This window comes from Misgurnus anguillicaudatus, chromosome 20 (assembly GCF_027580225.2).
Source record: "Misgurnus anguillicaudatus chromosome 20, ASM2758022v2, whole genome shotgun sequence".
Classification (NCBI taxonomy): Eukaryota; Metazoa; Chordata; class Actinopteri; order Cypriniformes; family Cobitidae; genus Misgurnus; species Misgurnus anguillicaudatus.
In genome coordinates this window covers 17,794,492-17,818,073 of record NC_073356.2, presented here as the reverse complement: position 1 = coordinate 17,818,073, position 23,582 = coordinate 17,794,492, and the positions used below count along the sequence as shown (strand labels likewise).

Genomic DNA, 23,582 nt, shown 5'->3' with positions numbered 1-23,582 from the left:
GACAAATATTTCAATACTATTTTGTCTATATACTTGAAGTGGATATTGTTTATATATCCGTCTATAATAGACAGGTATTCACACTGTATTCATTCATCCAGCCCTTTTCTAACAATCGTTCAATTATAAATGGATACAAATGTCTAAATATGTGGGGAGAAGCAGCACAATTATGACAAAATTTTTTTTCATATATGATCCAGTCTGTAATAACCATATTACAGTTTTAAAATCAAATTCTGAGATAATGAGCATCAAAGTGATTTTAGCCATTTATTTTATTATGATTTCAATCTTTGACGTGACCGTATTCAACCAATATTAAAGATATGAACAAAAATACATTTGATACACGATTTTTGATAAGACCGGCACATTTATTTTGTTGGCAGCCAGCAATCATTCGTGTGTAGCCTTTTTAAAACAACAGGCAGAATTACGCTAACGTTAGCTGTTTTCATATCATAAGTGCTGAGAGGTTAGTTGTAACACAGCGTTACAATTAACCCCGCTGGGTCAAAATATTTTCAAGCCCACCAAAAAAGTTGCTAATAGCTGCAGACATATTTCAAAATGATGCTATGTTTTAGTCAACAAGACACTGATTAATAAGACATAGCAATGGATTTGTTATCTTACGCACCCAACTTAGAAACCGAAAAAAAAAAACATAGGATGAAAAAATGTACTTGCATGCCACCAAAACACTCATTCATCAATAACTCTCTGGGAAAACATTATACATTTCCAATAATTTGCAGGAGATCGTCTTTTTGCAGCATGAAAAAAAATACCGGAAAAACAAAACGCTCAACCTTGTGCAACAGTCCGCGCACACCTACTTGGTGATAATTATAAAGTTAATATGAGGAGCTCAGAAGAAAACCCTCTAACATGTTTTCTCTTAATGAATTCTCCCTACAAACTGTTATTTCTGAATGGATTAAGCAAATTTGAAGCAAAAGTATTTAATGAACATATAATATGTGCTGAGAGCATTCGGTCAATATTATGGTGGTGTTTAGCAGCTTTTGCATCTGAGCTCCTTAACACAGAGAAAATAAAAACTTAAGAAACATATTACCACAAAAAAGAAAGAAAAAATTTAAAGTTAGTCTAAACAGTTCTTGTACTCTATGTATCATGCATATAAATAATTTAGATTTTTGTGTTGAGTTTGTTTGGCTTATTGTGTTTGTGTGTACTTACTGCTCACGCATGTCTGTCAAATATTGTGCTAGTGTCTGAGCGCGTGTGTGTTTCTCCCAGGTGTTCCCCACCTCAATGGTGCTTCCAGTCCCAGCAGTGTTAATGGCATTCACACTTGTAAAGGTGAGCTTCCTCCTACACTTTTAACCAGTGAGCCCTCTGCATCACTTTAGTCCTTATTAAAGGCGGGGTGCATGATCTCTGAAAGTCAGTGTTGGTATTTGAAATTACCTAAACAAACACGCCCCTATCCCAATAGAATCTGGACCTTCTTTTGATAGACCCGCCCCACACATACGCAACCAAGGCAACGATGTCTGTTAGTAGACATGCACCTTACTGCTGATTGGCTACAGGTGTGTTTTGGTACCCGGACCGACTCCCTTTTCCAACATGTTTTTAAAAATCATGCACCCCGCCTTTAAACTCCTTAACAACTTTTACTTGCCATTCCCCCTCCCATTAAAACTCCTCCTAGTCTTTCTCAATCTTTTCCTCCCTTTTTTTCTCTCCATGTTTTTCTTTGCATTGCTTCTTGTCCTGTGTTGTTTGTTTGCTTTCAGACATTGGTGTCATCTGTCTATAGTCCTTCATGATCGAAATGCTGAATCATCAGCTTCTGTCTATATTTCTAAAGTGTAGGCACTTACTTTCCACAAAATGGTTCAATAACTGGGACTGGGAAAATAACTGGGAATAACTGGGACTGGGAATAGTTTACTGAAATATTAAAGTTCTGTTATCATTTACTCTCTCTTATGTTGCTTTAAACCTGTATGAATTTCTTTGTTTTGTTCAACAAAAAAATAAAGATAAATTATGGTAAGCACACATGTGATGGTGCCCATTGACTTCCATATTATTTGTTTTTCCCACTGTGGAAGTCAAGGGGTACCATCAACTGTGTACTTACCATCATTTATTAAAATATCTTTGTGTTCAACAGACGAAAGAAACTCATACAGGATAAAAACAGCATGATGGTGTTTAAATGATGACAGAATTTTCAGTTTTGGTTGAACTATCTCTTTAAATAAAATAGTTTACCTCACTTTCTGTAATGCTTCAAAAAGGGTCCAGATAATATTACATCTAGGCTGTCTTTATTTAAAAGCAAAAATTGTAATAGAGGTTAAAAAAACAAGAATCAAGGTTTTCATTAAGAATGAAAATAATATGCATTCCAAACATGACACAATTTAGTAAGTATTTGGCCTGCTTGCTCTCATTTTGCTCTCACAGTACAGTATCTTCTATCTCACCCTTAGACCTAACAGAGATCCAGGTGTCAGTGGCAGACGTGAACAGCAGGTATGAACAGCTGGGCAGTGACTTAAAGGAGAGGAAGTGTAAACAGGAAGCCTCGCTCGACCTGCGGCAGAAGGCCAGACAAGGGACCGAGGCACTCGTCCAGTGGCTGGGCCCTCGTGAACAAAGCCTGATCCAAGGGCAGACCGCCTCACCCTCCCGGCCAGAGGTGGTACGTGCTCAGGCCCAAGAGACCAAGGTAACTTTTTGTAATAAGATATTTTATAATGTTTAACTTTTTAAACAAGCAGAGGTTTCCGGACCGGATCTGCACCAGATTTGCGCCAAAGTCGGCAGCTGTGGTGCGGATCCGGCCCAGAGTCGTCTACAGTATGGGATGGATGAGGAGGTTTGCAATAGTTGTTGAAAATTTCTGGAAACAATTATAGGCTTGTAATTTACTCTGACTTGTGTATAACTATCATACTACAGTATGTGATTATATTGACATGCCGTAATCTTTGTCCAGGCTTTAATCTCAGAGCTCGCTGAGCATTCTGGGAAAGTGGAGGATCTCAAGAACATCCTAAAGCAGCTAATCACAGAAAATCCAGATTCTCCCGAAGCAGAGACATGGAAACGTCAGCTTGAAGACTTAGGTCAGTGAATGAGGAGAGCAGTCTTTAAAATGTGGTGTCCCTGCATGAAATGGTTATAAATATATCTCAGTTTAATGGACTTTGTCCCCACAGCAATTACTTTGTAACTGTTTAATGGTGCACTACACAGAACAATGCATTCATTTGTTAGTCATGGGTCGAGAGCTGTGTACTGGGAATGGAGAGCAGAAAATAACTTAAGCTCCATAAAAAGCACTTACTTGTCTCTTACAGGTCAGATATCCTGAACATCTGCTAATAACTTTTTTATACAATTTTATCCAAATCAGAGTGCATCATTTAGAAAGCATGCAGATGTCTGGCACACTTGAACAGTCCAGTGTGTCCGAACAAATGCACAACAATGTTCTGCACTCCGTTTGCTGTATGTTCACTAAACCAGATTGCTATGTGTCTAGTATCATAATGGTCTGTGGTTCTTGTTATCTTCAGGATTTAAAAAATTATTCATCAAGGTATCCTAGAATTTTAGTGTTGCCATAGTTTTTAAAGCAGGAATGTTTTTATAGAAGCATCCATCCGGTTCTTGGGACATGTCATATAAACAAGCCCACTATTCTCCTCTCTAGACTCACGGTGGAAGAAGGCCAATCAGACTGCAGCACAGAGGCAGACTGAATTGGAGGCGTGTGCTGATAGGCTGGGTAGTTTTGCATCAGCAGCCGGTCAACTTGGCCCATGGCTGAGAGAGAAGGAGCTGATGATGAGTGTACTGGGCCCACTAAGTATCGACCCCAACATGCTTAACACACAGAAACAGCAAGTGCAGGTAAAGTGGTTTGCAAATTTTTTAGATATTAATGCTCACATGCTGTTTCTGCTTATCTTATGTTAATCTTTAGTACCTATAAAGTAGTATTACATCCTTCATTTATCCAAAGAGTCTTTAGTTTCATCAGATTTATAAAAGACGGATTAGCTGTATATATTCTTAATAAGCCTTAAGGGGGTTACACACCGGATGCGCAACTCAGCGCCACGCCACGTCTAGGACAACTCGGAGGTATCGTAAACCGGAAGTGCAAATTAAATAGCACAAACTTCGTCAGATAACGTCTTCTTCAAAATGCAAAATATACGTTATTGATTTGGGATAAATATGATGTTATTTAATGTTAAACTATGTGAGTGGCGCTCTATGGCGCGACAGGGATTTGAGCAACTTCCTGAGTCGTAGCAGGCGCCACCTGTCGGCGCCGGTGTGCTTATACTCATAGAAAAACAATGTGTTCGATTTTTTAGAATGGCGGTGTGCGACCCCCTTTAGCCCCTGGAGGTGTACCGTGGGTTGAGCAAGTCCCGAGCAAGCAACACACACAAAACATTATCCCACTATCTCTGGATAACTTATTATTCACTACGTTCGTTTCGTTTACATTATATGCACTTGTGCGAAGATTGCCAACAAAACACAGACTTTTATTTACAGCATGCGACTCATGACCCGGATGGAACCTCCCCATTTTAACAAAATCCAGCCTTAAACAAACACACACAACTCCGCTGCCACACCGGATAAACAAATAATATCACTTGTTTCCATAAGGCTGGGTTCTTTGGGAAGCTGAACAAGCTTAAATTTCTCTCCCAAATAACAACACACTTCTTTGGTGACGTTGATTTCGTGCCAGCTCTTAGTTGGTGTGTGCATGCGCTATTTCCGGTTAAAGTGCCCATATAAGGACTTCCACTGTACTTCCTGCACTGAAATTGCCCTTAAAAGAAATAAAGCAAAATTGTTACGTATAAATCTTTCATGTTAAAAAATAACTTTCCGAAACTTGTACAATCTTTGGCGAAGTGCATTCAGCACAAAAATGCGTTTTTGACACTTTGGCTATGTTTGCCATGAAGAATCCAACTCTTAAACATTGTTAATAAGTCAGAATGCATGAAATAGCTTTAAACCCCACCTTTAAGAAATTTCACAAACTTAATACCCACTTTCTCCACATCAGTTCATGCTACGTGAGTTTGAGACCAGGCAACCTCAGTTTGACCAGCTGAGACAGGCAGCAGAAGGAATTCTCTCCCCATCTGCAGATGAGGACTCTGGTGATGGCAAAGATCTAGAGGAGGTGAGACGGGAGCTGGCCGACATTTCACAACAGTGGGAAGACCTCACGTCTCGCCTCACCGGCCGCTCCCGGCACATCGAGCAGGCGCAGGGGACAAGCCAGAGTTATCTGGCCCTCCTCAAGGAACTGTCCCAGAGTGTGGCCGATCTGGGCGAGAGACTGGATGCGCAGGCTTCTCTAAGTGCCCAGCCTGAGGCGTTGCGCCGCAGGCTTCAGGAGACCGGGGAGATTCGTGCTGAGCTGGAGCAGAGGAGGAGTCAGTTGGCTCAGGCTGAGCAGCTGTGTACAGAGCTTAGCACGATTGTGGCTGAACCGTATCTCAGAGACGAGTTGCACAAAAGACTGGAGAGTGTGAGCGGTCCTCTGAAGAGCTTAGAAGAAAGAGCTGGTGAGTAATGTCTGAAACTTACAGATGTATTAAGTCTTTTACATGAGTGTTAGTATTGTAGTAACCATGCCCTTCACTGCTCCTTCTCAGCTGATGGCTTGTCCCAGCTGCAGGCCACGCTGTCCAGCACTCAACAATTCCAGCAGATGTTCGATGAGCTTCGTGGTTGGATGGACGGGCAGGTTGGAAATCACACAGCTGCTACTTCTGAACCCTTACCTTGCCAACCTGATGCCCTGAAGAGCCTTCTCATCCAGCAGGAGGATTTCCAAAGAAACATTGCACAGCAACGTGGGTCCTATGAGCTCATCCAGGCTGAAGGGGCATCTCTTCTGGCATCCCTCCCTGCTGGAAATGAGCGATTAGCCTTACAGACTCGACTAAACACCTTACGGCAAGATTGGGAGGGCTTAAACCAACAAACCACCGAAAAACATGGTAGAATAAAAGAGACGCTGTCCCGTGCCGAACTTTACCGACAACATCGCGATGAGCTTCTGCCCATGGTGACAGAATATGAGGCGAGGGAGACCGAGATCCATCCATCACTGGACCCTCCCGCCTTAGATGAGGCTTTGCAAAAGGCTAGACAGCTAAAGCTCGACCTGGATTGTCGGCGCCCCCTCTTGGATTCCCTGAACTCCGCGGCAGATCAGCTGCTCGAGCAGGGATGTGTTGGTGAAGAGAATGTGAGGGATGAGAAAGCCCAAGTTAACCGTAGGGTGGACGGGCTATCCGAGCGATTGCAGGAACGCACGGCCCAGCTGGACGAGTTGGGAAGCAGGTTAAAAGAGTTCGAAGACGGGAGACAGGCTGTGGAAAGACGACTGGAGGCCGCCAAGCATCAGATCGAAGTGCAAGAGGCGCTAGGACCACAAGCTTGCAGCAATAAAAGCCTGGAGCGTCTGCGCAGCCAGCAGGAGTTGTTGAACTCCGTGCAGCCGCAGGTGGTGTACCTGCGTAATTTGGCTCAGGGTCTGGTGCAGGATGCGCCACAGATATCCGGGGTCAGCGAAGACGGTGGCCAGCGGCTGTTACAACAGGCTCTTGACACGGAAAGAGAGTTTGAAGAAGTTACTGAGAAGGTGAGAGAATCTGCACATGATCAGTAGCCGTTGGTATGTGTCAGGACTGAGTTGGTAGACAGGATGTTATATATAACTTCATCTGTAGTTTATGTCTGTGCATGTACGTGTTTGCTGAAGTAAGACAGAATCTTATTCTGGCCGTGGGTCTAGATTTGGCTTATGCATTCCAACGTGTATGTAGTCATAGTTTTGTAATCAAGACTGTACGCATTGAAAACTCACATAAACAATGATTTTTTTCTTATGACCTCTAATGTGCTTTTGTTGTTTTTAAAATACACTTGAGCTCCAGAAGCATGTTCTTATTAATCTCAAGCTACTAATTGTTATTGTAGTGTATGTATAGTACTATAATTTCTATTCTTTCAAATAACCACATGCCTTCTTTTCTACAGACTGAACAGTGCTGCTCATCCCTGGAGTCTCGGTTGCAGGGCGTGGGAGAGGTCCAGTCACGGGTACGTGACGTGTTCTCCCGCCTGGCTGATTTGGACGATGAGCTGGACAGTCTTAGCCCTGTAGGTCGAGATTCTGACTCCTTGGCCTCACAGGCTGATGCTGTCCGGGGTTTCCTGAGCCGACTCGATGCCCTTCGTGCTGAGCTCGAGGGTCATGGTGGAGAGTGCACTACTATGCTCCGTAGAGAGGGGAGCTCTCCAGATCTCCTGGCCCTCAGGAGAGAGACTGAAGCCTTGAGCAGACAAGCAGGCAAGCTGGGAGAACGGGGCCAGAATAGGCTGGCACTCATACAAGCAGCAGAGGAGCGTGTGAAGGAGTTTTACACCCGTCTGGCTGAACTGCAGGGGTTGCTGGGACGAGCAGAAGATGGGCTTAATACACAGGCTGTTGTGGGGACGGAGGTGGACGTCATCAAAGAGCAACTTCAGGAATTTAAGGTAAGAACAGATTTGTGTTTTTTTTAGCTATATTGGTCGAACATTGTGTTAGCAGCCCAAAGCTCGTGGGTTTGATTTTTCAAGGATCACGCACACTGATAAAATATGTGACCCCTTATGGCAAATGGAGTCGCAATGAGCAAATTTTGATTATTCTCTATTAAAAAAAACTTCAAAACTTCATGCTTGTTGAAATCTGACGAAAAAATGTCAGAGCTACACCTGTTTGAAGTTGATAGAGTTAGCCAACTCAATTTTGAGAAAAATAAAGTTAAAGTCAGTAAAGCGTGTGCAAGATCGTTTTTGTGTCTTATGCAGGGTTCACTACAGACGCGGTAGAGGCGGCAAGCGCAAGTGATTTACATGTTAAGTCAATGCAAAGACGTGAATAGGCATCCTGCCGCGCAGTAGTCGCGGCACAAATGGCGCAGAAGGTGCGGCGCGGATGACGCGTTCCGCGTGAATTGAGTGTTGCCGACGGAAACGCACAAGTTGAAAAATCTGAACTTTGGTGGAATTCCGCGTTAACCAATCAGGACTTTGCTGTTGTAGTGACGTGATTACAGGAAGCGAGCGGAGTCTCAGCGGAGTTGCAGAAGCGACGCGATTTCCGTGTGAATGTCTCGAATGACTATAATTTCACGCGTGGCTTTCACACGCGAATGAAGCGAGTAATCTCAAATGTTCAAGCGTCCAACTAGGCGCGAATATCATTGTAAACCTTTAAAAAGGAATTATTTTAGATGCAATTTTGTAATATTTACAGCTTTTTTTTTTTTACATTTAAAATCATTCCACAGAATTCCTCAGATTTTTCCAAAAAATTACACAGATAAAGTCCAGCACTTTATTATCTCATTTCTGCTGTTTTAAACCGAGACCAAAACGTCAGACGCACAAGTGCTTTGCTTCCGAAGGGCGTGCATTGTTTGTATTAGTAAATATTTAGGAATTTCACCTCTCAGAAAACGTACAAATAAAGATGTTAAGATGTTTAATTACAATTTGAAGCATTGGGATTGCTAGATGAGGGCTTAGTGGTATATATATTTAAAATCTTTTTTCACTTCTTTTGCCAATAGCTCAAATTAGACTGTGTGCATTTCGACACATTTAAGCACCAGGGGTCACATATATGTTTTAAATCCACTGTAATTTCCCTTTGGATAAAAGTGTCTGCCACATGCAATATATGTGTCTTTGTGTTTAGACTTCATAGCTCAGTTCCAGATAATCTTTTGCAATGTCAGGTTTCAAATTGCAATGTCAGCTAACCACTATTTAGCACTAGTGTTCACACACAATGCATGCTATCTAAGTAGGACATCTCAGTGGGTAGTGATACTAGTTAGTAGAGTAATTATTAAGCCCATCACATTTTAATCAAGGAATAGGAAATGATAAGCTGATATGATGATGTTCCAGAATCCAGGAACATGAGAAAATCCTAAATGAAAAATTTGTAATGTTTGTCTGGAAAAAAATAATTTTCCCTCAGGTGGACACTTTTCTATTCAAAGTGACTCATATCTACAAAGCAATCTGAATGCAATGAGCTCTTTTCTCTTGGTTTTCTGTTGAAACAAAAGCAAGGAAATTGTGTTACTTTAGTGCGTTAGGGTTTAATGTTCGTGTTACTGCAGTCTTCAATAAATCTTAAAATAAAATAAAATCTCTGTCTCGCACAGCATGTTCTTGCTGTATTTGTCTCCTTGTGGCTTCCTATGATGGGTAGAGGGAATGACAGATATCTCAGCTGTGAGCTGCTTGACCTTCCCTCCCTTCAGCGTCTGATGAGACGTCCGTATATCTCTTACTAATGCCTCTTGAGGGTGGTGAATGAAAAGAGAGTGTGAAAGACGTGTAGGTAGGAGTGGGCAGGAAAGCTGAGGAAATGACATCTGTGGTGGGTGTAAGAGACCCACAAGGAGCAGGAGAATGAATCAGTGCTTTTGTACAGCATATACTTTGTTGAGTCTGAATCATTGCTTTTCTGACATTTTTGATTGCTCAGCAACAACAGGAAGTAAGGTGGTGTTGAGGTAATCTGGTACGTGCGTTCATCTCTTCTTGTTATTGGAGATAAAAGTGAAAAGAGTCTGTGATAAGTTTATCGCTAAGATTGTCTTCTGTAGATTTCAGACAGGGAGCTTATTTAAGATGTCACCATGATGGACACAGCATAACTGATGTATCCAATAGCTTCACATGACAATTCACAAGTCAAGAGACTTCTATTTTTTTCTACATTTGAATAGTTTTCTTACTCCCTGTCTGCCTACCTGCTTTTTTCATAGCTTCACTCCTACCTCATCTTAGGTCAAGCTGTCCAATAAATCTGTCTCTGAAAACTTTTTATAACGTGGTCGACTGAATACACGCCATCACTCATCATTTCGGTTTCTGTTTTTCATTTTTCTTTCTCTTATTCTTTCATGGGTGCTAAACGAAAGCAGATTGGAAAGATGTCTCAGAGCTCAGACAGAGACAAAAATAGGGAAGGTTGTGTATGTAAAAAAATCTGTAAACCCTAAAAGTAAAGATTTAGTATTTAAAAAAATTTAAAAGTCGACTAGCTGAGTTGATTAAACAATACTAAGCAAATAATGTGTAATAATAAAGCTCGTTTTTTTTATTAATTCTCAATTCCAACTAAGATAATATGGATCGTGAGGTTTTGTACAAAGTTGTGGGGTCTATGTAAGCAATAAGGTACGAGAGGCTGTGCTGTATCGTGAATAAGTAACGGATGAAGGGTGTTGTTAGGCACGACGCGAAGCACACCTATTGACCAATCAGAATCAAGGATTGGAACTAACCGTTTTATTTAATTTTTTTTTTATTTTATTTTTTTTTTTGCCTGGTGGTTCCTTAATGCGGCTCATCCGTGCTGGACCTTGAGGTTATGATAAACAGGCAAACATTGATCTCTGCGATTTAATGCGTGGAAGTTGACGTTTTCTATGCACCTTCCACAGCCCGGTTGCAGAAACACGGCTTAAATCTTTGTCACAAGCATGTAGCTGATAGAAGATTACATGCACATTTTAGGTGGCAAAGTGCCGTTTGATTTTTAACATACATTTTATTTTATGGCATTTACAAATGCATAATGGTTAGAACTAACCGTTTTATAAGCTACAGTAGCAGGACCGCTGGTATTAAAGCATTGTATCAATCTAAATGGCAATTTTCTTTACACTTTACTTGAAGGGGTGTTCATAAGACTGACATGACACCTTCATAATCATGAAATTACACGTGCTATGAACACGAAGGAGATTTTATACACATTCATGACAACTTTCATTAAGTGTCATTTGTTCAATTATGTCATTTTTAATGCAAAGATGACATTGTTTGAAATGTCTTTGTTATGACAACTTGAAAACCAATACATGATAACTTGTCATAAATCTGTCATAAACTTGACATAGCAGAATAATTATCAAACTTAAGAAACTACCTAGATTTATGGGTTAACATTACATTAAACTGTCATTTAAATGTCATTAAGTTAATACTGTTGATTAATTTTAAATACCTTAACAAAATGCATCAAACATGTCAAAAGATTATATTTAACTTTATGTTTGTGCACAATACATAAAAAACTGACAACCAACAAAACTTGTTCTTCCTCACATAGAGGATTCTGAAATTTTCTGACATAGAAGAAAAAATGAATAAATGATTTAATCAATTTAATTTAATGTAATTAACTTTGCAGCGATATGGACCCAACGCTGCACAGCTTAACCCATTATTGTACTGTTTTCATATACTTTTAAGGTGAATCGGTTTCCAAATGCAATAAAATATAATTTTATAAATTTTAATTATTATTATTATTATTGTTGAATTATTGATTTTATTTGTTAAACACATGGAGAAAACTTAAAAAAAAAAAGGAACTGAAGAATATTCATGATGTTGTTATAGACGGTTTCATCGGACGCACGTGATACACGTCTGGATCCGAACCTTACTTCCGGTTTCGTTTTTTTAATGGTCTGACTAGTTGCTAAACTGATCTCTTGAACAAATGCCTCGTCGAAAATAACAAATGTTTTGGTTTCCTAGGTAATCTATGTGTTGTTTTTTGTGCTTGTTATATAAATAATCTACGTTTAAAGAACTTTGTTGTTATTTATTCTTAGCGGAGTTTACCGGAAGTTACGTGCGGATCGCGACAGCCGCTTGTTTATGTTGTTACTGCTGAAACCGTCTATAAAAGTATTTGACAGGGTATCAACACTTAATGACATTTTAATGACAAATTATATTTGTACCACTGTAGTTGAGGTCAAGAAAAATATTAATGACGCTGTTATAAAACTATATGACAAAGTATTAACACTTAATGACATTTTAATGACAAATTATATTTTTATCACTGTAGTTGAGGTCAAGAAAAATATTCATGACGCTGTTATAAAACTATTTGACAGACTATTAACACTTAATGACATTTTAATGACAAATTCAATTTGTATCACTGGTAAAAAGTGGTAAGTTATGTTGTCTTGGTAATGTCAAGTTGTCATCATGACAAAGACATCTCAAACAATGTCATCTTTGCATTAAAAATGACATAATTGAATGAATGACACTTAATGACAGTTGTCATAAATGTGCGTAAAATATCCTTTATGTTCATACCCCGTTTCATGTCATGATTATGAAGGTGTCATGTCAGTCTTATGAACACCCCTTCAAGTAAAGTGTTACCCAGTTTTCATTTGTTAGGCTGATGCTATAATTCGTATTGAAAAACTGTATAAAAAAGTATTTTTTTATGGAACTATGGAATGGGATGATCGTTTCATAAGAGGTAAGAGAGGTAGACTGTGTTAAAATGTGTTAAGAGAAGAATTATTTGAAATTCATCCAACTTGGCTGCCAGGAATCATTTTTCCATCCTCTCTGCTCCATTTCTTTTTTGTGTCTACTACTTTGCAATGAAACACATTTTTTACAGCGTACATCTAGTTCGTTTGTGTGTCATGAAATGGTGTGCTCTCATTTCCACGTAAGCCAGACTCCATTTCAAAGACGCTGAATCCAAAATGATGTCATTGCTTGAAGGGGGAAGAGTGGGAGGATAATCCTGTGTGTTTGTGTGTCTAAGAGACTTTTTTGTGTTGTGTAAGCTCCATCGGGGCAGCTGCGGGGGGCATGGGGTATTAAGAGAAGGTGTCAGATTAGTCGGTCTCATTGTTTAGCTTTTCAACAATGAGCTTATTGAGACATTTTTTGAGAGGCAGGGAAGTGACCATTCATGATTGCGTCCTCGATGTAAAATGTATGTATGGGAATTTCGTTAAAGAAATGTAACGCTTCAGATTTCAATTGCAGTTCCATAATGGGTCGGATCAACAATAATTTTTTTAGGTATTAGATAAAGATTTAATGCTTCTCACTATAGAAGTGAACTGAAAACAAACAAGACTACATATTTGTTCCTCCTAATGTTACAACATTTTGTCATATGAACAGGCAGTCAGTGACTCTCACATGCCTTTAGCCAACATAACACAATAACATTTTTTTTTTCAGTTTATTCAGTAAGCGAGTGAGGAGTTATAGTTCATAAGGTATTTTTAATCAATATTTTAGTATGGTGTTCTGACCACATTGGCAGTTTAGTTTAATAGCCATTCAAGAGCAATTATTCGTATTTGTTTTTAAATATGTGACCCTAAATATATCAAATATGTGATGCGATTTGGAGCTTCGTATTTTGTATTGATATTTAGCAGTATGTTGACATGTGCTTTATGGTTATACGTAGACACAGAAAATGTGTTTGTATGTGCTGGGAGTGTGTCCACAGGTCCATGTGTGGGAATGTTTCTAATTCCAGTCCGTTTGGAGCGTCCGGCATCCCAGCTGTTCCCCCACCCTCAACTCCGCTAACGCACACACAACAGGGTGTGGTTGCCCCCTCTCTTCAAAATTCCAGTCCCCTATGCACCCCGGTGCACTCCCCTGCCACCCTGTCCCACGGCAGCTGAGCCCTGAGCCGGCTGGGCGGGACAAAGTGCTAGACTGGAGTAAAATGAGGGCCCCCCGTCCAACTGGGAATTCCTTTGCAGGGCTGTCAGGATGAGGCAGTGACTTTTAAATCACATTGTGCCGTCCGCGCTGTCCTCACCCTCGCTGCTTATATCTTCACTCCATGTACACTTTCCATCCCTCCCTAACGCCTGCCGATCCGTCTATTTTTATCTCAGTTTTTCTGCGCAGATAGCCCTATCCTGCATAATAACAACAGTAGGGAACTGTGTCTTGACCTGCCCTGCCCCATACAAACCGTGGGGGTTTCCCTCCAGTTCATCAATCTTGTGCCCTCACAGTCATGTGGTGTAGTTTAGTACTGATTTCCTCTAAAAAAATGCATTTATTATGTAGTTAATGCAGTTGGAATTAAAGTTCACTCCCCAAAAAAGTATACAGCAGTGGAAAAAAATAAGAAGCCACTCTTGTTTTGCCTTCAACCATTATTTTTCCCTGTATTGTGACCATCCCATTGGAATTCCAGCAAAAGCAAACATTAGGAGTGACATGAAGTCATCCAGCACAAATGAAAAAAGACTGTGAGCATGCCAAGAGTCATGAAAGATGTGATTAAAAATCAGAGTTATTTCATGAAATATTCCATCGCTTTTGAATAGTTTCTAAAATACATAAGACATTAGCATTAATTTAAAATAAATTTGCAGTGTTTTCCAACCTTTTTAAAGGGATAGTTCGGCCAAAAATGATATTAAACCCATGATTTACTCACCCCGAAGCCGTCCGAGATGCATATGTCCATCATTTTTCAGACAATGACATTTTCAGGTATTTTAGAAAATGTTTTAGATCTTTCAGTTAATCAAATGTGAAGTTATGGGGTCCACATCCTTCAAGTCCAAAAAATGTGCATCTATCTTTCACAAAATAAATCCAAACATCTCCACGATGATAAACAAAGGTCTTCTGAGGGTAATCCGCACAGTTTCGTTGTAGAAATATCCACATTAAAAACTTTAGAAACGTAAATAACTTGCATCCGGTAATGCCGCCATCTTAGTTGCGTCCGCATTCAAGATCATAGCTTTACGCAGCGTACGGAGGTTTCTCTGCTGCTGCTCTGTGCCCCCGCCCTCCAAATTTGTCATACGTCACTAAAAGGGCGTACACTATGCTAATACTCTCTCCTGAATACAGAGGAGTCCAAGATGGCAGTGCTACCGGAAGGTAGTTATTTTCGTTTATAAAGTATTAAATATGGATATTTCTACAACAGCACTGCACGGATTACCCTCAGAAGGCCTTTGTTTTCATCCTGGAGCCGTTTGGATTTATTTTGTGAAGGATGGATGCACATTTTTTGGACTTTTGGACTTTTTTTGGACAATTAATTAACTGAAAGATCTAAATCATTTTCTAAAATATCTGAAAATGTCATTGTCTAAAAAATGATGGACATATGCATCTTGTAAATCATGGGTTTAAAATCATTTTTGGCCGAACTATCCCTTTAAGGTTTGTCTGGTTTCAGTTATCTGCATATGCCAATAAAATATAATTTTATTAGGAATTTGGCAGAAATGTTGTTGGTAATGAAACAGAAATTTTCATTTTACTTAAACACAATAGTAAATCGAGAAAAAATGAAAATAAATCCCTGCTGAAAAAAACAATAAAACCATTACAGAAAATTCTAATGGTTTTATTGGTTTTATTGGGAATTTTATTGGTTCTAATGGAATAGTGTATTGGTTTTTCTTGGTCTCTAATGGTATGTATTAGTTCTATGTATTGGTTCTAATGGAATATCGCCCAAAACACACTACAGTGTAGTGGTTTTAATGGCAATAGCTAATGGTTCCTATTGGTATTTTAATGGAAACCATTAGAATTTTCTGTAATGGTTTTATTGTTTTTTCAGCAGGGATGTCTCTTAATTTCTTCCACGCTTGTATAAAGAAAATGAAGCCCCATTTTAAGATCATTATGATTTTTTTTATGTAATGTATTGTAGTATGCGTAACTTTGTAAATGTACTGTACAATTACAATACATTATAAAATTACATTTAAATAATTACTTCTTTATCCAGAAATGTTGTGAATATTATAAATGTAAAATATTAAAATTATTATGTGGTTTCTCTGTAATTTTAGATGTCATGCTGCGTGGTGTAATTTTCAATCTTTTCGGGTTTTTCTGTAGCATCTGCTGCCTCGGAGGAAAACTGCTTCAAATGTAACATTTGGGTCCATCTGCTCATTTTCAGAGTTTATTTTTTGCACCGTACCGGCTTGATTAAATTAGTAAACTTGGTTAGATGAAATCATTCCTGTAGCTCAGTCGGTAGAACATTGTACAAGTGACGCAAAGCTTGTGGGTTCAATTCCTAGGGGACATACAGTACTGTGCAAAAGTCTTAGCCCACCATGCCACAATTTGATGTTATAAGGATCATATATAATTGTTTCTCAGTCTCTTTAATATAATAAGTCCAGTAAATACAGGAAATGTGTATATAGTATTAAAAACTGCATAAAAATGTAAACTGATGTGTCAAGTTTTTAGGGTAAACTCCCCTTCCACTTGTGCAGGAAACTGCAATTTTAAAGAAATATTTTTTTTTACTCCATTCTGCTCAAAAACGCTCAAGATGTGTTTAGTGCCAAGAGAGGTCACACTAAACACAGACGATACCTAAAGAAGACATTTAGTCCTGAACATTTAATGTACATATTTCCTCTATTTTCTGTTTGTATCTTAATAAAATAGATTGAAAAATAAATATGGATGAACATTAAAACTTCTAAAACAACAAGTCTGGTGATGGTAGCCTAAGACTTTTGCACAGTACTGTACATACTGATAAAGCATGAATAGCTTAAATGCACTTAGTTGCTTAGGATAAAAGCATCTGACAAATGCATAAATAAAAGTGTAAATGGACATCTAATGACTTAATTTCTCCAAATTGACTGGAATTCAAGTCTATGTATGCTTTATCTTGCTGCTCCCATTGACTGATGTTATTACAGCTGTTGTGTATTGCTGTAGCATTCCCTAGAATAGCCCACTTTCCCTTCCATTTATTCATGATTAGATCACCAACAGAAATAAATAGGGCTTTATGTGAATAACGTTGACCTACTGATGGCAAGAAGTAATTGCCAAAATAATAATTAACATAATGACTGGCTGTGGGCAAGAAAACTGTTTCTGCCCCCTCACCCAAACTTGGTGGATGCCAACTGAAAACTTGACAATCTGGTTATATGAGGCATGTTTGAAGCTGTTTTAAAATAGTTAAGTTTTGTATTAACGGAGCAAGAAATTGCAAACAACTAACTTGCGCCTCATAGTAATTTCCACCTCAACTTTACACTTAAGAAATATAATGCTCTGTATTTTACTTCTTTTACTTTAAGTTTAACCTTTTTTACATTTAAATGCTTTAAATCCATGCATTTAAAACATTGATTTGTGAACGGTATTCCTGTATTGTGCTACCAGCATAAAGATCATGAGTACGATTTGCAGGGAACCCAAGTAGTGATAAAAGTCTGCCAAATACATAAATGTAAAGAAAGGACGAGACATCTTCCTTATTTTAAGATGTGCTGTTTTTACTTCATTCTTTGTTCTTTTTCACCACCATAGACACAATGCACACATTGAGTTGTTCAGGTAAAACCTGGTGGTTAATTATAAACCCACTGCTGAGATAGAGAAGACCAGTGAGAGGCTTCCTAGTAACCAGTATGCCAAAGGGAACGAGAGCAGACGAGGGGGGTAGATGAACAACCGAAACAAACAGATGAGGCTTTCAGTACCTTTTCACTTTTAGTGCAGTTAGAGAGGGAGGGAGTGGGCAAGAGCGAAACAGACAAAGAGATTGAGGGTGAACAATATCAACAGGTGCTCAGCTCCAGCAAACAAATCGCCGTCTAAAGTCAATAATGTACTCCGGCCCTGTGCTTGTTTTGCCGAGTGACCGCCTGCCTTTAGTTAAGAGTCATTTTTAAGCTGCGAAACACAAATCACTTGCAGCGTTTTACTTATGCCAGTGGGTTCAGCTTTAACCATAAAGTCTGTTTAGGGGATTTTGGGGTTTAAACCCCTCCCTCTTCCTGTCTGAGTCAAGGCTGGGCTCTTTAACTGGGCGAGACAGGCCAAATGACCAATCACTTAAAGAATGAGGAAGGAAGAAATGGACACTGAGGGATGCATGAGCCAAGAAGTCATGAATTAAACGAGTGTCAGGAAGTTCATTAACATGTGAGGTTTAGACGTAACTAAGACAAGCAGGATAGTTTAGATGTATTGTTGCAGTATGAGTTAAACTAATCTTGGTCTCTTTATTCTTTATACGGAAATAAACACGCAGCACACTCATTTATTTAGTAATTTTATCCGTCCTCTAATTGCATTTGTGACACGCATGTGATATTGGTATGGTAAAGTACTTGAATGGTCATTGAATGTTTTGATGTGGGTCAAGGGAGAAACCACAGGCACCAGTAAAGTGGACAACAACCCTCTTTTGTTTCTGTAGGGAGGTTTGTGTTGGAAGCAGGCATGACAGCTGCAACCCAGCTGACAGAGAGGGCAGAGTTTATAAGAAAGACAGGGTATTTAGCTTGCTTGACATGCAGGCCACGGGGAACGTGGCGGTTCAAAGCAACAGCTTAGATCACTGAAGAAGTGAAAGACCTTCCCCCCTTTGATGTGTAATTGGGTCTGTGTATTTTCATGTATTAATATCTCCAAATCAAAACTGCCTACACTGTCCCAAAAATGGAACAGATGAAAAATATTGTTACCATTATGTACTTTTGAGGTACTAATATTCAATCTTTGGTACCAATGTATCCCTCTGAGGTACATCTTTAGGTGTACTTTTTGATAAGGGTACCACCCCAGTGACAGCTAGGGACCTTTTTGACCATTTTTTACTGTGTATAATGGATGCTGCCTTCTATGACGGCAGTATAATCATCATAGCATACATAACTGACTGATTTGCACTGGTGCGCCCTGCAAAAGCAATAATTTATGTCTAAATGTACAATATACAAGAAAATAAATAAATAACTTTACTTTAAGTAGTAAAGACTACTTCAATTTGCTCTGTTATGAGTCAAGTAAAAATAAAGGTTCCTATTTGTTCTTTGTCAGTCTGTATTTAAGCAATAAGGTACGAGAGGCTGTGCTGTATAACTCTGTATAACTTAGACAAATTAATACATACCTATCTTTTTTCAATGCATGCACTTAATCATTCTGCAGCGCATTGTGAATGTGTTAGCATTTAGCCTTGCCCCATTCATTCCTTAGGATCCAAACAGGGATGAATTTAGAAGCCACCAAACACAATATTTTACTATATTGTATGGTGGAAGAGCACTTAGTTTGCAGCATTCGACCTTGGCGTGCAGTAACTTTATCAAACATCAAACTTTGGCGGAAGGAGTGATGTTGTTACTGCGCGCCGAAGTCGAAGTGCTGCCAACTAAGTGCTCTTCCGCCATACAATATAGTTCTCATTTTTTGTCTGCTTAAAAATCGGCACGTTTTATTTTGTGCCACCATACTTACTCGTGTAACTACTCATGTAACAGTCTTTAAATAAGGAACACATGGAAGTGTTTGGTGGCTTCTAAATTCATCCCTGTTTGGATCCTAAGGAATGAATGGGGCTAGGCTAAATGCTAACACATTCACGACGCGCTGTACAAAGATTAAGTGCACGCATTGAAAAAAGAGAGATATGTATTAATTTGTCTAAGTTGAGGTAAGAACATAGTAAAATATTGTTTTCTTTTAAGAACCTTTGACTAAAAAGTCATCTGGAATCTTAAAACTGTCACTATTTTTAAAAGTGTAGGCTGACACCATTTTGGCCTTATTTTCAATAACGTGTGTGTGATGCTTTAAAATACTGCCTTCTTAGGAAAGACACTTGATTTTGGAACAAAGCACATTTGTGCATCTTGGAGGGAGTGCTTTGAAGAATAAGCAGGCATGTGTGCAGTGTATCTCTGCCAAAACTCTTCTTCAACTGAAGGGAGTTAAGGCAAAACTTAAATGCCAACCATTGTTGGATTCACTTTTTATGCTGGTTTGGGTCTGTGGACACCTCACTGGAATGTTCATTCATTTTCATTTTATGTTATCCTTAAGCCCCCTGTCAGAGGCCCCAGCCCCCCGACACTCTCTCCTGACAGGATTGTGTTACAGAAGAGTAGCAGACGGGAATGCACAAGTGGGGTGTGTGAATATGGCAGACTTTTGTATGTCCTTCTGTATTGTTTTGCACAGTTACAGAAAGCCCGTCTGAAAAGGAAGGGACAGTGGAAGGGAATGTGTCTAGGGGATTTTTGCTTTCATGTAGTGCAGTTTATTTGATGGGGAAAGGGCAGCCGTTATTTTTTTATTTCCTTCTCACAAGCTCCTCCTTTTTAGCATGAACACTCCCACTTTAGTTTAATCATTTTCACACTATTCCTATGCATGTGTCCTTTTGTCTTTATCCTTTTGCCTAAGGCATTGCTGTCTTCTTAGTGGTTGTGTAAAATCCCCAGCTGATTTGGGCTTTGGATTGCAACAATCTGATAAATGTTACTTAAACTAAAACTCTGTATCATTTATAAAGTTCAATCTCATTAGATTACTTTAAAGAAGAACTTCGGTGAGCACATGTAGCTATTTTTATTAATAATGTGCACAATTAAAGTGGTTTAAATTGTGCTTACTATGCAAAAGCTACTCCCGTTATCCAGTGAATCTGCAAAAACGTGTCAAATCCCCGGATTGGTCACTCCTACTGACTGTCTGGTCCCTCCTTCCATTGACTTTATCTCAGGCTTAGTCCTCTAGCCTTGTCTTGTGTGTTTTTTTGGAAAAGGAAACCGGCATGATTGGACCACTTCCTGTGTTTTAATACCATAGCAGGAAACAGAACAAACGGAGCTGGATTCAAACAAAAACAGAGAGAAAGAAGAGGGGGGAGAGAGAGAGCAAGAGGGAAAAAAGGGAGGCGATAGTGTGTGTGTGAAAGAGAGAGAGAGAGAGTGAGAGAAAACGAGAGCGAGAGAGAAAAGGGGAGTGAGCGAGCGAGGAAAAGTCAGAGATTTTTTTTAGCAGCTGCAAACCATTTCAGCTGTGTAGTGGCCTTAGAACAGACACAGAGAGAATTTGTGTGAGAAGGAAAGTCTTTGCAAGAAGAAGTTATAGAAAAAAGAGCAAGGAGCTTGCGTGGAGCCTGGCTGATCTCTCGTGTTTGGAATAGCGAAAGAGGAATATAAGAGAAGAGAGAGCGTGTCCGGGGATTGTCTGGAAATCACAGTGCCTGAAGTGCAAGGCTGCGTTTGGAATGAAGCTCTGTCTGGGTCTCTGCCTTCTGGATACGGTCCCTTGACTCTCCACTTTCTCCCTGGCTACACCGGACTCATACAATGGATATCCATACATACCTTCAACCCTTCTGGACATAGACACCTTGGATTTTCTCTCAAGCACTGGATTAAAAGGTTGAAAAGAAAGATAAAAGATTATTTTTTTCCTTAAAAAGTGTAATGAACATGTCACAAAGACCCTCGTGCTCCGCTGCTAAAGAGGACTAGATAAAGAGGAGGATGAGGTATTTCAAGCACAGATGGCTTCTCTTCCTGACATGCTCTATTAATGCTTCATTATGGGATTAAAAAGAGGAGGAAGACATTGATATATTGCAAGAGCAGTGGTAGGACTGTTAAAGACAGTTTCATTACATTTTCTTTAAAAATCTGTGCCATTTAATCAGTAGAAGTGTTATGGAGTACATTTTCTGAGTCATCGTTTGTGAAGCTGGATTATTTTTCTGAATTCATAATTATGAATTTGAAATGATGTGCTGAAGAAAGGAAGATGTGAGACAACATCGCCTGATTGGCAGTTTTTTCTTTTCTGAACTCCATTTCATGTAACAGTGTGGAGTTCTCACCTTAAAAGGAGCCTCATGCAGCTCTGGCTGCTGCTCTCAGAGATGGTGAAAGAAGCTGAAGCCCTTCCTTGATTTTCCTGTTGTGGTAGTAGGAAGGAGAGTGAAAAGGAAGCAGGAGTAAGAAAGGAAAGGATTTTGGATGTGGTGCTTGTTTTTTGGACTCCTGTCTTTGGACATCACACTCTGAATGTCTTTTTATTTATATTTGATAGAATTGTAAAGGACATCTCTAATGCATTTCAGCAATGCATGTGCAGATCTCACCATGTAGCCCTAAATTATGGCTCCTCCCTTTTTACTTGGATATTTACCCTGGATCTTAAGCACCATAACACATCATAAACTGAGAATTTCGTACATGACTGTGAGTATGGTGATTATTATCAGACTGATGGGTAAGCTGTCTACATAGTTTCAGCAGCTCATTTACTGCAAGCTTTGTTTGTGGAATAGTAACCATCCAATCTCAGCCCTTTGAGGGCGCTGTAGTTTGGGATGGGAAAACCTCTGAGCCGCCCGGACTGCTTACGGCAGAACCCCAGGTGCCTTGGGAAAGGTGATGATGAGGAGGCTTATATTGAAGACTGCTATGTACCCCAGCGCTCAATTTACGACACCATGCGCATCAATGAGCAGATTGATCAAGGCTCAAAGATCAGTCAGCCTTCTCGCAGTACCTTGGGCTCAGGTGCCGGTGAGGGAAGTACACTGTCCAGCAATGGGACATTGGGAGCTGACATAGGTGGAGTATTCATCGCACGAGGAGGGCCTTCAGATGCAGGTATAAAAAGGCTAGATGAAAGAGTTATTTTTGATGCTCTGAAACTCACAGGTGATCCACAGAGTATGTCACCTGTTGGAGGAGTTGGCTCTTCAGTGGTAATTCCTACATCAAATTCAGCTGCTGTTGGGGCAGCTGTTGTGACCAAAAGGCGGCATCAGGGTGGTGACAAAAAAGACAATCTGAATCGACGATCCTGGAAAGCTTTTATGCCCCCTACGTACCCTGAGTTTGCAGAACGTTTAGAGCTTTCACCTACAGAGAATGTAGAAAAGCGTCTGTCTGTGGCTGGAATTCCAGTTTCTCCTCACCATCCTTTACCCTCTTTGTTAAACTCTTCGGTTCCTTCTACATCTTCACCCCCTCTGGCACCTTTCTCCGCTTCAACCGTCTCATCAGTAGGTCCTCAAACTCCTCCTGTCTCCAGCTCGCCATCTTTAACCCCCTCTGTTAGCCCGATGTCTCCACATCAGCCTCATCCGCTCAAACTAAAACAGCCACTTCAATTGCACTCTCACAAGCATGTTTCTCCCTCACCCTCTAAAGAAAACCCAACCTCACAGACTACTAAATTTTCCCAAATGAACTCTGATAATTCGCCACGTCCTAGTCCTAGTATTTCTCAGCAGGCTGGGAAGAAGAGCAATGAGCAGAGCAAACCAACAATGACCCCAGTATATGTTAGAAGTGCTTCAGAGGAACAACCACAAAACTGGGATAAGACTGCAAGTAAAACCACTGATACTGAGCGGGACTCACCACTGCTGGAAAATGACCAAGACACAGCTCCCCTTATATCTCCAAAACCAGTATTTTGTCCTCCTACTAAAGCCCGTACCTGGCCTCGTAGCATACGTGGTAGTAAAAAATTACTGGGGCATGGGAGAGTACTTCAGAACTTCTCTATCCTACCCCCACTGCCTCCTGTTCTTGGTGAAGATAGTGACCTGGATGAGGAATCTCTTTATCTGTTGGATCCTCCATCACCTTTCCTGCAAGAGGGCGAGGGAATTAGCTATATGGGTTTGCCCCTGTCCCCCTGCATCAGTCAGGAAGGTGGGGTGGATGGTTTGTTGGTCTGGCCCCCTCCTACTGTTGGGTTACGAGAAAAGACCGCCTCAGAACTCTGCTTTGAAGAAGATGAACGTAGAATCTTAGAGGAATTACAGGAGGATGATGAGATGGACAGGGAGCAGGAAAATAAAGAAGAAATGG

The 23,582-nt window shown here is 40.0% G+C and overlaps 1 protein-coding gene and 1 non-coding gene across 2 annotated transcripts in view; both read left to right on the top strand.

The window, feature by feature from the left end:
- Window positions 1–23,582, top strand: part of macf1a (microtubule actin crosslinking factor 1a) — a 212,967-nt gene that overhangs the window by 151,389 nt on the left and 37,996 nt on the right. The window contains exons 54-60 of the mRNA XM_073858236.1: window positions 1,270–1,332; window positions 2,478–2,716; window positions 2,987–3,116; window positions 3,707–3,906; window positions 5,096–5,603; window positions 5,694–6,688; window positions 7,087–7,587. Coding sequence (XP_073714337.1) covers window positions 1,270–1,332; window positions 2,478–2,716; window positions 2,987–3,116; window positions 3,707–3,906; window positions 5,096–5,603; window positions 5,694–6,688; window positions 7,087–7,587 — 2,636 coding nt within the window. The remainder of the gene's footprint in view (window positions 1–1,269; window positions 1,333–2,477; window positions 2,717–2,986; window positions 3,117–3,706; window positions 3,907–5,095; window positions 5,604–5,693; window positions 6,689–7,086; window positions 7,588–23,582) is intronic.
- LOC141351640 (small nucleolar RNA SNORA84) lies at window positions 10,446–10,584 on the top strand. The gene has a single exon (XR_012359913.1). It is a non-coding gene; the product is annotated as a small nucleolar RNA SNORA84 (small nucleolar RNA).